Genomic DNA, 18,570 nt, shown 5'->3' with positions numbered 1-18,570 from the left:
GGTGTCGCAGTCGAGAAACAATGCAAGAAAGAAGAGCTGTTGATGAACCTGGGAGAAGAAAGGACTTAAAGCTACAATAAGTTGTAAATTTACCTTTAAATAACAGTCTTTGTGCTTAGATTGATTTATAATTAGAACACTAGCCAACACTGGAGCTCCAACTGTAGTGTATTTAAATCTTATTGTTTTGTGGAACCATTTTCACTCAAAGTTGGAATTATCTTCTAACCTTTCCATTCTTACAGTCATCAATCAATTGTTATTTTAAAAAAAATTACCGTATTATAATTCTTAAAAGGACAATGCATCAAAATTTTAAAATATAAGAATAGGCAACTTTTTCTATTTGCATGACCATCCTTCTTGATGTCCTATCATTGTCATTAAAGGTTTATGAGCTATCAACAAAATATGCATAGGCAAAAACAATTAAGGAAGATATTGTTATGGTACAAAACGTAATACAAGACATGATAGTATGACAACAATTTTTTTTTTTTTTTTTTGTATTTGGATAAACTCAGCACAAAAGGAATACAGTTAAACTCGAGATTGCAATTGGTTATACACTAGCTAATCTTAGCTGTGTGAAAATATGTTCTTATTTAGAGAGTATCTAAATTATGATCTCCATGGAGATTTTCGGTAACAAAGGCATTCATGTCTTTGAAATGTCAAACTCAATTCCCTACAGCTCCTCTGAAAAGCAAGCCATCTGATAATGCTGCTGAACCTTTGGGGTAAAATACTGCCAAGAAGTGAAATCCAAGAGGGGGGGAGAGAGTTGGATAATAAAAGCAACATAGGAAAAGAATTCCCCCCCAAAAAAAAAGTCTGTTTGAACAACATACAGAGAATGTCTCTGCATTCTGTGTAAAATTGTGCATGTTTTTAATGCAAATACCACAAACAAATCATATATTTTACAAAATTAACACCAAACAGGAAGCCCAGCAGGACCTGGTTCTGTCAGTGTCCACCGAGTCAAGTCTTGTATCAAAGACAACAAGATCCGAGTCATCTGCTCCACGCTGAGGCTTTGTTTTAACTTGAGTTCGATAGTGCAAGTGATGGGTGCGAGACAACAGCGGGGAGACTGCTCTCCGCAGAGGCACTAATCTTCTTGATGGTATTATCATCCACACATCAGCGCCGCAATACTGGAGGCAGGCACAAGTGTCGGACGTGCTCCCCGCCATGACAGCTGGGGTCTTTATGTTTGGGAAGGGAGGAGCAGCTCATTACTGGTGATGTTTTGCAGTCTTTTGATGGGTAAATAGTAAAAGAGGAGAAAAAAGGGGTTATCAAAAGCTAGCGCTGACAGCCATTGCACTGCCTCCTGCTTAATCTGGATACGCATGAATGAGAAAAAGGATCATACCCTCACTGTACTGTCATATCTTTTTCAGAAAAGAAAGCTGCGTCTCTTTTCAATCACTGATTTGTATATCAATAGGCATAAGTCAAAGGGGGTACTTTGAAGTGGCAGTTGCAGATTTGGATCATAATTATCCTTTTGCAGTGACTAGGTGAACAGAGTTGCAGGTAATGTCTCGGACTGCAACTTGTTTTCCACCCGCTTTCAATGGCTGACCAGAGGAAATCAGTGGGTGTAAAAGTTCAGCGCCTATGGCAAAATTTAGGTTGCAATCTTGACTGGCTCCGTGATCGAATTTTATGGTCCCCAAATTCCAGTCGCAATGCGTAGTATATGTTGTGTCATTGCCCTTGTATTCCTTGTGGACGCGCTGCAACCTTGGTCACTCATCAGTCCATCCTATGAACTTTTTATTTCGACAGAGAGAGTTGAGGTTATTGTGTTTTTTCCCTTTACAATGCAGTGTGTGCAGGGACCATACACTAATCAGGTTTTAGGATGAGCACTGATGGTACTAAGGGGAGTCTGTTCTCGTTTGTTTTATCCCAGTTAACTCCCCACACTATATCAAGACACTTTATCACATTCACATCGATTTTTAGAATACAAAATGGATCCTCGTACGACTTCATCCTCTCCCACTTGAGAGCAAAATATTAGATACATGCGCCTCATTGAGATGTCACACGTGACATTATATCCTTATCAATAAGTACACCAAATGGGAGCCAATCTAAGAGAAATTTTCATCACAATTTCAACACATGTTAGCATTACCGAGCTTTTGTAGTCATTGTCTGACACCCGCAAGAAACATACCTGCTGCTTAAACAAGTGCATTGGATGAAGCAATGCAAGTGCATACAATTTTAAAAGCTGCAGTTGGGAAGCAATCTTGCAAGTGTGTTTGTCTTCTTTGGCAACTGCGCTTGGGTCAAATCAGCCATGATCTTCTGTACTTTGTTCTTGGCTCAATGACAGAGACCCCATTTGCTGAGATGCAAATCAGGAGCATTGTCAGCTCTACTAATTCAGCGCAGCTCTTCTTCTGTGGTTTTTGTCCAACGACAAAGCGATCCCATCACTGATACGATTGACTAGTGTCACAGTCAGTTTGACTGGGTGGGCGTCGGGAATGTTAAGTCACACACTGCTGTGCTGACTCAGGAAATCCTAAGCCATGTTTCTTCAAGAGGTAAAAAGACAGCTAACTAACAAGTCTTCGTGTAGATTTACACAAATCCATTCCGGCGAAGCACAACAAAAGGATACCATGTCAAGTCATCCACAATTTGCAATGAGTACAGATGAAAAATTCTTCACTTGTTGTTGTTGTTTTTTTTTTTAAACACACAGTACAAATTCAAGTTAATGTAACATTCCTGATCCATTAGTATTTTGTTTAGGCTGTAAATGCATCTTTTGATATTTTTAATGTCATTTCATGAAGTCCACGATGAGGATAAATACAACATGCAACACAACTGGAAACAAATGCCCCAAACAATCAAAAGTAGTGGCTACCATTGACGGATGCACGGAGTGTTAACCACCACTTTTTATTTTTTTCAAAGTATTTCACAAAGTTTTTCAGCACTTTCCAGCTCTAACCAATTCCAAGTTTATGTTTGGATATCCAGGCCAATGGAATGTCTGTTTTAAAAGGTGTGACAAGACTAAATTCCTGACTTGCTTTGTAAACATTGCACAAATCAGCCATCTTCGAAGCTGAGTCAAACGGTTTTAATGGAATTGTGTTTTTGGGATGTGTTCACGTTGTCAGTACTGTTAGAGGCACGAAGCATGTCAAGGGAGCAGAGATTTCTTTGAATGTCGGCTGAAAAAATATGTGGTACCTCTTGGGGAAACGGCGGGTTCGGTCCTCTTATTTGCTTCCTTTAAGTGCTCATTTTGCACACGTTGCATCTTTGGCTCTTCTGTTCCGGAGTGTTTCAAAACAAAGTCAGGGCGGGTACGAGGTAAGCGTCTGGAGCATCTATAGTGACAAATAGAACAACTTTTTCAGACTTTCTTCAACAACTTTCGGCAAAATGACAGAAGTATCCCACAGGTGCACCTCTCGCTGTATCCACAGTGAAGTCAAAACGATATCCGCGCCTTAGGGAAGAACAAAAAAAGCATTGTATATTATATTGAGACAATGACTTAACCCATAAGGAGATCCTCTAAATTTTATGAGAATAAAATGTAAAAATTCAAAATGATTTAAGTATGATAACTACTTATGCTGAGCACTTTAATGTTATTGGGAATTAACTACACAGACTGGAATGTGGACAGACACAAAAATTTTGTATCAACTACACTGCAAACTTGGGATAAGTTTTTGAATAATATGAGATGATCATGAAATGCATAAAAGCATGTAAACCTTGACGAAGCAAAAAGACCCATTCTAAAGGTTTTTATTAAAGAAATGCTAATATTGAAAGACTGCAGGCTTTTACCGCAAAATATGTTCTGCATTCATAGTTTGATGCTATGAATTTTTATCACTGCAGACCCACTGACGGGCTTATGTTTATAGAAAGAGGCAACAAGTGAAAAGTCCTCCATAAAAAAATTAGATAATTAAAGTTCCTATGAATTGAGACATTTCACTTGCAAATGATTTGGCAACAAGACACTTACAAAGGGTCCAATAAAAGATCGCTGTGATGATGCATTACTTGCCAATTGTTCAACTGTGTCAAAGCGAGTTGTGCGACCCTCTCCTCGTTTAACCCTAAAGCATTGCAGCAAAGCTGCCCCACTTGGCTCTCCTTGCAAAGCAATTATACACCACAAGCGCCCCGTGTCAGCCTAGAACCACTGTAGTTACAAATCGGGCCTGTGGGTCACACATTTAACTGAGAGCAAATTAATGGTAATGAACAGAGGCGTGATTATGTCTGAATGATTCTAAAAGTCTATTGAGCGGCCGTGATTGCGTTTATTTTTCTATAATCAGTGCAAAGGCAAAGTTTAAGCTACTGGCAAAGCTACAGTGAATTCAGAAAAATCTAATTACGTTGCCACTCTTCTGCCTTGATCTAAATGTTTGGGTTATAAAATCAAGCCCCGCCCGCTCCGCCTTTGAAAAAAAGTGGATCAATCCAGAACCATGGATGAAATTCCACTTGTCCATGAAATTGTACAAAAATTACAGGTGAACCTGAGGACCATCGGAGGTGATTTCGTAGTTGTGAAATGCAAGTTCACACTCAGGAAACTGTAGTACAAAAATCGAAAAACTAAATAAATAAATCAAAGAGGCTTCAAAAGAACCTAATGTCATAATCGTTTCCGCTTCATCAAAGCTGTGGAACTGCCACCATGACGGCTCAGCTCGCTTACGCCACGCCGGGAAGGCTCAACCATCCAGCCTCATCAAGCGTATTTATCAGACTGATCTCCTTTAAAGTCAGCTCTCGCGCATGCAGTCGTCCTACTTAAAGCCATGTCGTGTTAGCGCCCGTCGACGGTCTCCCTCATTCGCTCGGCCACATCGCTGTGCTTATTCTCTCATTACGGAGCAGCGAGCATCGACTCAGGCTTGGTTGGGATTAATGGAACAGGATACTTTGTCAAAATGGATGAACGTCTCCATTTAAAAAAAAAAAAATCATGTTCATTACATAACTCTCAATTATAAACCAGCACCACTTTTTCTTTCTGCTATAAAATGAGGTTTAATGAGGTTTGCATGAACATTTAGCAAGATTTCGAAAACAATGGCTTGGATACTTGACTCAAGGCCAGTATCTCACCAATCAATAAATTCTGTAAAAATCAAAAAAGGAAGCTGAAGAATCAGTAATTATTGTCATTGACAAAATAGCAAAGAGGAATTTGCAACTTGATGTCATATTATTATACAAACCAAAGAGCCTAAAGGAATGCTTCAGTTATCAAAATAATCACGTCTCTTGCTAGGAAAAGACAAACGCTAAAAAGGTCATCGAATGTCAAGGTCAAATGCTTTACGAGGGTGTTTGGATAATCTCATATTCATCACCTCTAACCTCAGGCCAAATTGCACACAGGCCACAGAGTGATAAAATAGCAAACCATCTAATAATCAGCAAATGGAGGTAGAAGCAATTTCCTAAATAGTGACGTGATAACGTCACGAATATAGGAAGGCATTCTCAAGATCAAACAACCCTCTTTGTGTGTATGGCTCAAGGTGAATGTGATAAGTGTGCTTGACATCGCTCTTTGTTGAAATATGATGTTTTATACAAATGAACTCCTCCACATCAGGATTTACATTGGCGTGATTTAAAAGAGGCGAAGTCCATTCAATCGCCGGGCAGATTTGTAGCCTTTGAGCTGACGTGTGCTGTAAAACTTCTTATCAGTCTGTTTTTGGGAAATTAGAGCTGCGACAATATCTGTCTGAAAGGAAATCTGGAAGACTCATTCTAATGTGGGGGACAAAAAGAGGTGTTCAGATCTTAAACAAATGTAAATTGCCAGACTGATCCACACCAAAAACGTTCTGGAAATTCTACTAATCTTGCAAGAACACAAACATGGCTGAATTGATAGTTTGCCATGAATGAAAATGCTCTGTATAAAATGGTTGACTACATTAGCATGCTACACAAGGACAATTATTTGATTTTTCAAAATAGCTCATTAAAATAGTTATTTAACCTTCCAATTTAGGGCTTGAAAGAAAACAGTAACAGAAAACAAAGAAACATTCTCACTATTACCGTTTTAATTATATTTTCTAAAACTTTCTCTATTCCCTTATTTTATGTATGTAATATAATAATGTATGCTCCATAGCTCCAGAACCATTCACACGTAGCATCTATAACTCAAACGGGACATAGCTTGGAACTTAAAAAAGAAAAATATGCGGTGAGAAATAACGATTCAGACGGAAGATTGGTTATTGAACGATCGACCGTCTTCCTTAATGCGCATGAGCCCCCCCCCCCCCCCCACTTATTGTCGCGGAAGATTCCTCGGCATTTCCAAAGGGTGTAATTATTAATGATTTAGTGAGGTGACAAATGGCTATGAATTCCATTGATTTCTGTAGGTAAACAACATATAAAGGGTTCAAATTTGACAGATGTGTTGTGGACTTTCAATGGAAGATTACAGAATCAAAGGCACATGATGGACCGGAAATAAAATGGGGCTCTGAAACACTGGAATTCAATAGAAAGACAATTTCTTCTGCCCTCCCCATTTATCATAACACACTTTGCTGAGGGGAACTTCACTGTTCATAAATGTGCAGTGTCTAAAATGCATCCTGTAGCGAGTATCCTTCATGCCATTGCCTTGGAGCCATTCGTGGCAGCTTGAAGCGAGTCTTCAGAACAGGCGCATCCTGTAGCTTTTATAATCTAAAAACACCACGCACATGCGAGTGTGCTTTTCCAAAGTTGTCGTACCTGGCAACTGATGGAGGAAGCATCACAAGTGGCATTGCAGTGAATTATTTAAATGCAATGGAATTCTTGGGATGGAAAGAGACAATAAATGAAAGAATGCACAAGTAAACACACAACCCCAAAGTTCAAATGTGCGTTTCCTGCAGGCATAACCTTGATGTTTTCACACAAGGCCTGCAATATTGTCAGTTCAGAAATAAGAAAAATTAAGAGAAGTTGGAAACATCATCAGACACAATATCTGTGAAGTCTGGAGTTCTGTGACCTTATATCTGGCTCTGACCTCCCCCCAAACAACCAGTGCTGTGGTATTAAATGTCAACAAGGGGCTTAAAATCAATTTAGTTTCACTTTGGTCAAGACAGAGGGGAGTAATTGAGGTTAAAACACTTCTCTATTTAATTAACAAGATTGTTTGCTACAGTAAAAAAATGATGCTTATTTATTGCGGTACTCTGATTTAAAAAAAAAAAACACAAAAAAAAAACACGCCTGTCCCTGAGATGTGCCAAATTGATTTTTTTAATTCAATTTTAAATATTAGGTTCAACATAGAAGTCACTTTTAGTATTTTCATTTGTAATATTGATTTTCTAAATGTCAAGGCAAATGCCACCCTGTCAATTGCAGTTAAGTCAACGTCTGTGAGTATTTTCAATTGACTTGGTCATATGACTTTCAGATCTGGTCGAAAATATAGGCTTGAAGTAAAATGTCAAAAAATTTTTTAAATATCTAGCGAAGGAAGCATGCTCTTCCACAAAATAACCTCAAACGACTCCGACTCGATGGTGTGGATTATTCCACTGTATAGAGACATAAATTGAGCTATGATGGGACTGTAATATTTTTCAATGTGGGAGGGAACCCTGAACTCAGCCATAAGCCATGAGGGTTTGACATTTCCAAAGTGTCTTGAGGGAGGACCTATTGCTCGCAGTGTGGAGCCTTGTAGACATCCTTGACTGGCCTAATGATCCTTATTTATCTTGAGTGAGTCAAGCAGACACCGAATACTCACATTTTGTAGATACCCGTGTGTACTGGTCCTACAAACTCTCCATTAATACAATATAACTAGGATTTCTGTTCACATGTCCATGATGAATCAAAATCAGAATTAGAATCAGCTTTACTGCCAACTATGTCAAAAACAGAAGGAATTTGTGTTGTGAATTTGAATGTCATAAATGGTATTGGGAGGGACGCGTACTTGAAGCAATCGTCTTTTAACTTTAGAAACAATAGCATTGCTATGATAGTAATCATCGACTTTAGCAGTCTATATAGATGGACATGGACGCTTTTAATGTTAATATCGCAAACTATGGGAGATTTGCAGTAGAGTACACTGGACTTGAACTCATTGCTATAGACAAATACATGTGCAAATGTTCTTTTTCCAAAAACACCTCCTTCATCTTTCCCTAGTTGGGATAGAAAATTCCAATTACTGCCTCAGTGAAAACAAAGTTGGTTGGAGTTGTACTCATTTTCAATTTCCATTGTGAGATTTTTTTTTAGTATTCTTTATGCTTTTGCATAAACTATAATAGGCACCAACAATGAAGGCGCAGGGCAACAAAGGGTGGAAGGCACCGCACAGGAGACTCGACAACGAATCATCTTTGGTGAAGCACCTCAGAAAACAAAAAGCCGGGGAATGCAAACGCATCCCTGAATACACGCAGCGCATGAGCAACACACAAAAAAGTTTCTGTTTCACTTGTTAAACATGATGAAATATCAGGCGGAAAATAAAATGAAAAAGAACTGAAATATATTCACATTCACCCTTTTTGTTTGCTTCTCAAATTATTCTACTGTGCCAAGAAATACACTGGACAACCATTTATTTGAGTGTTTGTATATTTGAAGATAGCACAAAATACACTACAAAATGTATGGATGTTGCAAACAAATTTCCATATGGCCAGCTTTGAGTTTAAGAACAGTCAGGAAGAAAAAAATAAAAAATACAAAATGTTGAGGGTTGCCTATTATGACTCCCACAGGAAAAAGAACTGCACATACAAACCCCATTCATTGCTTTGTTTTTTTTTTTTCCTTCTGTTTTAAACTTGCCTAAAGATATATGTTTTTTCAAAGTGAATCTGCAACAGCCATTTTTGAAGCTTTGCCAAAGCTTTCACATCTTCCATATTTCAAAGATGCTGGCCAGGACATGAAACGATTGAAGTGCACCACCAGCTAGCTGTGAACAGCACAGGGATGTACTTAATGACTCCATTTTTTTTTTTTTTTTACCATTTGGAAGACACCATGTAGGTAGGTGAACATGATTGCAACATTTTGCAAAAAAAAAAAAAAAAAAAAACCTCTTCTAATCAGAGCAGTTCAAATGCTGGCTTCTTTTACGGGAAATGTGAAAGGCTTTTCGTGGCGTATTTTGAACCAATTGAGTCAGTCAATATAGTCACTTGAAAGTCAGATATCTGTGGCTCAGCAATTCAGCTCAGCAAGAACAACCATGGTTCTTTCAAAGTCATTAGTAAAAAGTGATACTACAGTAAAACATGGAGAGAAAAAAAAATATCACATTCAAAGATATGGCAGACTGTAGTGTTTCCTAACTTTTACTGCGGTGGCGTTCTGTTGCCTGTTTTGATTAGTTTCTCCTTTGAGGTTCCTCTTCAGCATTGCCTCTTTTCCACCTATAGATAGTGCTCTGGTTTTCATGTTAGTTAAATTCCACCTCTACCGATTATAAATGGAGGCCTCACAGGAAAAAAACCCAAATCTAAAACTGAGCACAAACATTCAGCACTGTTTGAGTATGTATAGCAACGCCACTATAACTCCTCGGGCCACTTAAATCGATCAGAAACCCGAGGAACATTATTTCGTGTCTTATTTCATCCTGTCATCCAAAGAATATTTTGATTTTCAAATCATAAAAAAGTAAATAAATTCTTAGGTTGTAATCACATATTGTAAAGTCAGAAAAGAAAGAAGACATATAACAGGAAAACTCCAACCATTTCTTAAACCACAAATGGCACAAAATAAAAACGCCCTCAAAAGTTTCTTATTGATTTCTGTTGAGCTTGTTGTTGGGGAGAGTGGGAGTTTCAAGAATGTAGTGGAGCACAGTGGATAAGACTTCCACTCACTAAGATAAATTGTGTGCTATTGACCAGCTGCGCAAGAGCGACTTCTTGAGTTTTCCGTTCCTCTGACCTGCTCAAAAGGTCCATTTCTGCTCTTTGCACACTCCTACTAAGTTATCACTACATCCCGTCATTTATATTTCATGCAGAAATAATTATCCTCCATCTTCACAGTTTCTGTTGTTCATTTTCTTGCATCAAATGTAATAGCTGTATTTACCATTTTAATCAAACCAGATCTCAGCCTCTATATCCTGCCCATTCAATCTAAACTGCCCAGAATCAAAAGTGCCGAATGATGTAACTTAAACTATATTTTTACTGAGAAACAGTTTCTTTAATCAAATACATTTCAAATTCATCTTACAAGGAAAGCTGGTAAATTAGAGATATGTTAGAAAAACAAAATTTTATTTGGTACTCAAGTGGACTAAATATAAATAAATGTTCCACTTGTATCCCCACTCAGGGGAGCAGGAGGCGTGAAAGGGATGGCAGAAGTGGTTGAGAATGATGGAGAGCCCATTAGGTGCGAAGAGGCGCCGACAGCAGGAATCGTGGGGGGAAATGTTTGTGAAAAGCAGCGGCCGTGCCTCGTGGGAAATGACAAGGAAGGACGACGCTGTTTAATTGCATCTCACGCTCTGAATCGATTTAAATTAAAACACAAACACACACGCAACCGAAGAAAAATCAGTTTCGGCACCACAGTGGAGCATTAAGGAATAGCACCACGAAATTGAAATCATCAATGACCGTCAATGAGAGTGGATAGTGTGGCAAGCGAGCATCTGTGTCTGCACAACAAGCTCTATCATGAGACCAGGAAAACAAAACCACACTCGGTCACTCAACAACAAAGCGATGAGCCATGATTAAAGATTACCAATCGCCAAATCGATTAGTGTGATCCTAACAACAGAGGCTCAGCTAAATATTGTCTGTCTGTGGAAAAGTTATCAGACGTGAAGTGCAATCTCCAGCCAAGGACCGAAGACATGCCACGGCAGAATTTGTACAGACTAATGTTTTATTCAGCTCAAAGAGTAGCTTGTAAATGCATCTTTTCAATGCCTTGGAACATGGAACCAGTGTTTCATGGTGCAGGAGCAGATTGAATTTTAAAGTTATGCTTAGGCAAGGTAGCTCTTACAGAGCATCTGTTTCCTACTGTGATTTTCTTCCATTGGGTGATCTGATAAACAGATTCTGACAGTCGAAATGTGAAGTATTTACGGCACCCTGTGTAGCAATGGGAAATAAAGGATGACATGTGCAGGTTTGCGGCAACATTTGGATGTTACATTTATTTTTCAGACAGGAGGAGAATCCACAATCCAATCAATTTAATCAACAGCTTGGAAAATTATTTTTAACACTATTTCCTCATAATAGGCGGAATATAACATCTCCTGTGGTTTGGCTTATTTATTCGTGGCTTTCTCTAATTTATTGTCACTTTTTACTGTTTTATCGAATGACTCAGATTCTGTAGAACTAATCATGCTACAAGGTCAGATAAAGTTGGTCAATTGAAAAGCTTATCGTTTGATTTTGATTACTATGGCCAAAATGAAAAAAAAAATACCTGGTTTAATGGAGTCCCAAAGTTAAATGTAATTTTTAATTGTGATTTTATTTTATAGTAGTCAAATATAGGGAGTTTGTCACTATAGACAAAAGAATCAGGTTTTATGTATTTGCGAATCACTGCTATTCTAGCTCATCATGGCTTCAATTTGCCCCTCAAATATCTCAAGATTTTTCTCCACAGGAATTGAGTTTGACAAGCTTTACACAATGTTTTGAAGATGGTCATTTCGAGTATCTCAGTAATTAATGGAATAAGTACACACCAGAACAATTAACACCTCGATTTCACCTGACACATTTTTGGCTCAGTTGTCCATGTTAGAAATAATGATCAGTTAATTCAAAATGTGTGTTTTGCTACCAAATTAAAAGGATGTATTCATATTTTACCTCTTATTCTCAGCGTATTCATTCCTTGGGATGTGCTTCAAGGATTCAACCGATCTACTCTAGCTTACTCTCATTTGCCTTCATTTTTTAAATTTTTTTCTGATTTTAATACCAAACGTGATGAACACTAATTAGTTAAAGTAATACTTGAGTGTTTAAACACTTTTGTGGATTTTTTTTTTATTTTATTTTTGGGCAGTGGTCATGGTGGTTAAATGGTGAAACTGATGCAAATAGGATATACTTAGTTTTAACTGCTTATTTAAGTTTTTTTTTTCCATCTAATTGCTTTAATACGTCAAACGGCGGTCAACCTCTCAGATACTATCCTACTTAAATCTCATTAGACAAGGCCGGCTTCGAGGGGGACAAACACAGACTTACAAGAAGGTGTGGACAGATTTATTGGACTTTGTTTTTGCACGTCCATGAAGATAATGTGAATGGTATCCAACCTGCACCTGAATGCACATACAAAGCCAGTTATGTGGGCAAAAAGCACCATAGAGGAAGTTCTTTTTGCGTGACTTACTCTCTGAAAGCTTAAACACTATATTACTTGCATGATTAGTGAGCTATCTATAGTTAATTATACAGCTTGCTCTTGCCCGACCTCTGCCAACATGATACATTACACAACTCCACCATCCACTCCTTCATCTGCCGCTATCATTCTATTCTTCTCCCATTTAAAGTTGTCTTCAAGCCGCCCTGCAATGCGTGACCTTTTTATCCTGTACCTTAACAAGAGATAAAAGATGGTCTTGAAGCATTACAAAGGAGAATTTTAACCCTACATCCTCAAGTGGCAGAATGACTCACACAGTTAAGTAACTTTGTAAATTGTCTACATGTTTGTTTGCAGACTAATGAGCCTATTTCTGACAATTTAAACCAGGACACGTTGCTGATCAGAATGGTATGATAACACGTCTGCTTCCCAAAGGAGCTTTTTACAAGTCTTTAACACAACTAAAATCAATTCACTGCTATTGTTCTTTTTACTTTCCTTTCAAACATATTTGTACATCATGTTTGTTAGGTTATTTTGAGGCTTGAGGCAATGGCAAAAAAAAAAAAAAAACATTTTGATCTTCAAGGTTTGCTGAAATAACACATTCAATAAAGGGGAAAAAACAGCAATGATCCCGCATGCTTTTAAAAGATTTGTTAGGTTTCAGATGGTCTAGCTGACCGTAGATTGTCAGGAACAATGGTGGAATGTAAACTCAAATTCAACTTGATCGTGTATTGTTTTATTGTGTAGTGTTTTAAATCATGCAATGCACTCTTGTCTTTTTCACTGTTGTATTTTGTGAAACATGGTTGGTGTTCAAAAAAAAAGATGGATATAAAAATTCAAAGAATAATTAGGGTTATGAACCCAAAAGCCAAAATGAATTCATGTTCGTATATTAAAGAGCAATTAACATATTTTACATGTTCTTCTTTTGCTGCCATTTGAAGAAATGCTGCTGATGGTGGAAAGGGCAGATTGGCAAATGAATAAAACAATTTGTTCAAATGAAATAAAAATACAATTTGCTGCCCTTTACTGTAATTATGAACAACACTGGTACATCCTTAATCAACAGTCTTGAGAAAAAAAAATATTGACAATCAAAATGTTATATTTACATCACTATCGGAATGATTGATTTAACTACAGAACTATGTGCTTTCATTGTTTCAGAGAGAAATGTTCAATGGCCAATAACACAGTTGATTGGAAAATGTGAGCCTCAATCTTGACTCAAAGAGAGCAGAAACCCTAATTTAAAATTGGTTTATCAATCCTTATCTTTTTTAATAAATAAACAAACAACTGAGGGGCTTGGCTTGCTTATAGTGTGCCTTTTTAATTCTCCCAATCTTCATCTTCAAAGCCTTCCCGAGCCCAGAAGCTTTGCTGCAGCACCCATGCAATTTCATCACATAAGAAGACCGATTTCATCTTCTAGGTTTCACAGGTACACAGGGATAACAAGATGGGAGGGAGAGGTGGAGGCAGCAGAGGTACAAGAGTGCAGCCGGCCACTAGGTAGTGACAGCACAAAACGAAAAGCAAATGAGAGGACACTGCTCAGAAGTCAAGGTGAGGATAAGGTTTCAAGGATAAATTAGAGCAGGATTCCTTCTACGACCTCAAAACCCAGGGATGTTGTTAGCTTGTGGTGCTACATAAGACAGTACAGTACATATACAAGAAATTATCTTTGCACAATCAAAAATATTTTGAACAAGAGCAAACCAACAATTTTCCAGGGGTAAAGCGCTCAGGATCCGATTTATTTACCAAGATCCCAAATAACGGGTGCGGACAATAGGTGTAAAAGTGCTGGTTGCAGTATTCAAAAGACACAATATGATTCATCCAAATTTGCATCCATTCTTTACACAACACAATGAGACACAATGAAGAGCTCAAGTGTGCTAGGATTACACTGAAAGTGGATCACAGGGTGCGGGGAAGAAAGAGAAAAGAAGAGTGACTGATAGCTGGACATCATAGCGTGGTAAATTGCAGGAGATGACCATCGATTGACAGCAGGACAAAAGGATGAAACAGCATGAGGAAGATGGAGAAACAAAAATAAAGAAGAAATCCTAGCGCCACATTGAGGCAAACAAGTCTGATATCAGAAATGGAAAATTGCAGTACTGCTAAAGATCACGCCATCATGACTTAGGTGATAATCGTGCAAAGGGTATTTATTTGTTTCTTTTATTGAATGTGAGAAGCATATTAGAGGCTTTGCATTGAAGCTAAAACCAAAATAAATGGCTTCGCATAGAAAATATAGAGCAGAGCAGACCAGAGAAGCATCTAAGTTGTCCGATAAGAAAACAGCTTTTGTTTGCCCGTCAACCTCTCCCTGTACAGTTCCATGATCAATATTTTATTAGATTGAGTTATTTACTGTTCTATTACAGGGTGGCCAAAATTGTTCTTTGCTGAAAGCTGAACATGTAAAAGACCTGTACTATCGCATGCACACACAACTCTGCAGCAGCTAAAAAGGGTCAGAGTGATGTATAGAGTGTTGCTTTATTTAGAATCTATTTCAATAAATCTTTGGGTAACCTCCAATTCCATGGAAAACAAACTTGAAAGAACAAACAAGCAATCTTGCTGCAGATGGTATTCACCCCCATAAAGATGAAGAGTAAGTTCAGTTCTCCTAATCAGCTCAGTGATGTGGAGCTTAAAAATAGGTTTTCAATCAGGCTATATTGGGAAAATACAGTACTACTTCTCATGTTTGCATATCTTGTTGTAAATGCACTGGATGGAGAACAGAACATTTGAATTGAGAATCTGTCTGATTCGGGCATTGGGCATTACGGTCAAAGAACGTTTAAGGTTTAAGGTTACCTAGAGCTGGAGCGAGTACAATGGATGTCGAGCAGAGATGAGACAATTAACTCCAAATCCACCCACCACATGCAAATTAAAGATAATGGTCACTTGTTGCTTGTTTGTGAGTCTTCAATAGAAAAGCATTTTTTAATCAGGTTTCGATCAAGCAATTGAGTTGCCCATGAAATCGTTTTCCTCTTCTTATGGCTAAATATGAGAGAAGGGAACAGCCATATAAAACTCGGGATTTATCTCTTTCACTCTATCAGCATTCACATTCAAAATAAACCCAAGCAACCATCACACTACCCACATATTTGCTACAAACCACTGAATTTGATTGTAACTGTAATTCTTACATGCTATATTTTATAATTGCTTAAAGTACAGACAAAACTACACTTTAGTTGCAGTCGGACAAATAATACAACAGGCAACAGAAAAGCTCAAGGAATAGAGGGACTTTTTTTTAAAGACAAGTGCCACAGGGCCAAAAAGGGTGTGCAGAACTTGCTTTAACGCTGATGAACGAAGCCAGAATGTAACTTTACGACTTTGACACAAGCCACTGATTAACCATGGTGCACATCATCCGCAGCACTCAGGTAAAAAAAATAAAATAAAAACAGTTATTGTGCTGTTCCAGTCGCAGACACTTCGTCTACTGAACGAGCATCTGTTTTATTCCTTGCGTTGTTTGTTGCGTCAACTGCTGTGCATCTCCAATCATCTACTTTTTAAGGCTACCATTCATCCAGACTACTTTTCTGTATCCACTTCTACCAATAATGGAATGCCACACATTTCAATTGAGCGCTACGCAACCAGTGACATTTAAATCTTGTTGTGTTGCCTAGTACTACTATTCCTTTCATGTCCTGTCAGCTTAACTAAGCATCGTCGATTCTCTGACACTGATGTTCACATATCGCGCTATGAAACAGTCTCATTTGCTCAGCGTTGAATCAACTGTGCTGATGGCTGTGTGAGATTAAAGGACCCTCCAGACAGCCATTTTTCCACACTTTCGCTATTTTTGGCGACAACCTAATCCCTTGAAATCTTATCAAGGATATGTGAGAAACCCAACCATATGTGGAGGAGATTAGTGTGGAGTTCTGGCCTTTTCTTGCTTTTTGTCCGCACGTACACATGGACACAGCGGATTTTGACATTACTATTGTATTATTTAAAACTTTTTAGACTGATAACAGAGTCCTTATCAATCCTGAACTCGGACTTTTGATCTTGAAAAGCATACTAAGCAGTGTGTCACCGATAGCACCACATCGAGCTCCTTTTGCCGGCATGGCATCAGATGGCATTGTTTGCTCGTTCTGCTTTCGAAACACACAGTGTCATCTTTCATTCCTTCAGAGGCCAATAAAAATGAGAATCCAATCTACTGATGCATTTTCAAGCATAGAAAATGAAAAAGGAGCCTTGATAAAGACAGACAAAAGACAAACAAAACAGCGCAAAGAGGCAAGAGAGCAGCAGAAAGTCAGCAGAGTAAGAAAGCGGAAGCTGTGGGAAAGATTTATTGCCTGAGCAACGGATGAGCTGAAATAAGACAAAACATAGAGAGCTGACAAGTGGATTACGGGTGTTCTGATTTCATTTCTCAGGCATATATGACGATTTTTGCTGTTGTTTTGTTTGTTTGTTTGTTTGGGTTTTCTTTTTCATCTTTCTGGATCAGTGGGAGCACAGTAGTCAAATCAGGTTTCAGGGTCTGGCCAGTGGGCATTTAGGAGGGCCATTAAAGTGTCATTACCATCTCCTGCCATTACTGAGCTGTTGCTCCAGAGGAATTACCTTGTTAATGAGATCTACGTGAACCTGACGAGTGCTTGGGGGAAGGGCTGACGAAACGAAAGTGGGAGCTATAAAACACACACACACACACACACCACACACACACACACACACATATAAAGACATGCTGTGGGTGGTCTAGAACTTAATCAAAAATAAATGGATTGAATTCAACAACAAGATAGGAATTATCGATAAATTAATGATCAAACTGGGAATAGATTATTTTATTCACAAGCTGTAGGCAACTACAGCATGCATGTCATTGGAGTACCATACGTTTCTGCCTTTGCCATGGCATCAATGCAGTGTGTGTTCCCTCTATCCATCCATCCATCCATCCATTTTCTGAGCCTCTAATCCTCACGAGGGTCGCAGGAGTGCTGGAGCCTATCCCAGCTGTCAAGGGCAGGAGGCAGTGTACACCCTGAACTGGTTGCTAGTCAATCGCATGGCACAGATATATAACAGCCAGACTCACAATCACACCTCGGGGCAATTTAGAGTCTCCAATGAATGCATGTTTTTGGGATGTGGGAGGAAACCAGAGTGCCTGGAGAAAATCCACGCAGGCACGGAGAGGACATGCAAACCCCACACAGGATGGGACCGAGACATGTCACCATGTTGCCCGAGTGTGTGTTTTGGTTGAACATCTTTTTTATGTTTTAACTTGCCACTTTTAAAATGGCTTCTCATTATGTTCTCATTCACTGAGGCGTAGGAACAATAACTCATATTGTATGTATGCATGAATATTTGATTCTTAGCATTAAAATAAAAAAAAAAATGATTTTGTTTGATTTCTATTTACCAAGTATTTTATTTTTTCTCATTTCATCTGTGTGTGGTGCTGGTGCGGCTCCTCACTATCGCAGTACCGCAGATGATCCAAATATAATTTGACCAGCACATCTTTGTATCTGTTCACATTTAGTCTTCCTGAACGGTTATAATTAATGACCCGCCTTGTATTAATAGCGTAGAGAATGTGATCAGATTCAAAGGTTTTTGCTCTGTGAGGTAAAGTCATGGCCAGTGCCTCTTCCCATCAGGGAAGACACTTAGCTGAGGTACAAAGTGACTATCTGCGTTTGAAAGATTAGCCATTGGAGCGGGACGGAGGGGGGGAAACTCACCTCAATCTTAATTTTGACCTCATTTATAAACCGACGTAGAAAGTATTCACAATCAATTTGATTCAAACAGTAAGAAATTGTCTTAAGGTCAGAATAATTGGTTGCATACAGTAGACATTGATTATACTCCATCGTACAATGCAATTATATTCATTTAATGCATAATACATGGATAGCTCCAGTTCAATTATGTTCCAAATGACAGATGAATGGAATGAGGATCAATGACTATATAAAAGTGCATGTCTGCTACGCCAAACATTCAAGACCATCTCCAAGAAAGAGTACTCTTGAGTCAATAGATAATCCAAGTGCTCAGCCATATTTTTTCTTCCACACA

At 38.4% G+C, this 18,570-nt stretch overlaps 1 protein-coding gene across 1 annotated transcript in view; it reads right to left on the bottom strand.

Annotated features, from left to right (window-relative positions):
* csmd2 (CUB and Sushi multiple domains 2) overlaps positions 1 to 18,570 on the bottom strand; it is a 234,610-nt gene that overhangs the window by 184,580 nt on the left and 31,460 nt on the right. The window contains exon 3 of the mRNA XM_061816677.1: positions 3,235 to 3,374. Within this exon, the coding sequence (XP_061672661.1) occupies positions 3,235 to 3,374 (140 nt within the window). The remainder of the gene's footprint in view (positions 1 to 3,234; positions 3,375 to 18,570) is intronic.

This window comes from Syngnathoides biaculeatus, chromosome 1, assembly GCF_019802595.1.
Source record: "Syngnathoides biaculeatus isolate LvHL_M chromosome 1, ASM1980259v1, whole genome shotgun sequence".
Classification (NCBI taxonomy): Eukaryota; Metazoa; Chordata; class Actinopteri; order Syngnathiformes; family Syngnathidae; genus Syngnathoides; species Syngnathoides biaculeatus.
The sequence above is the reverse complement of the archived record's forward strand: the minus strand, read 5'-3'. Positions and strand labels throughout refer to the sequence as shown.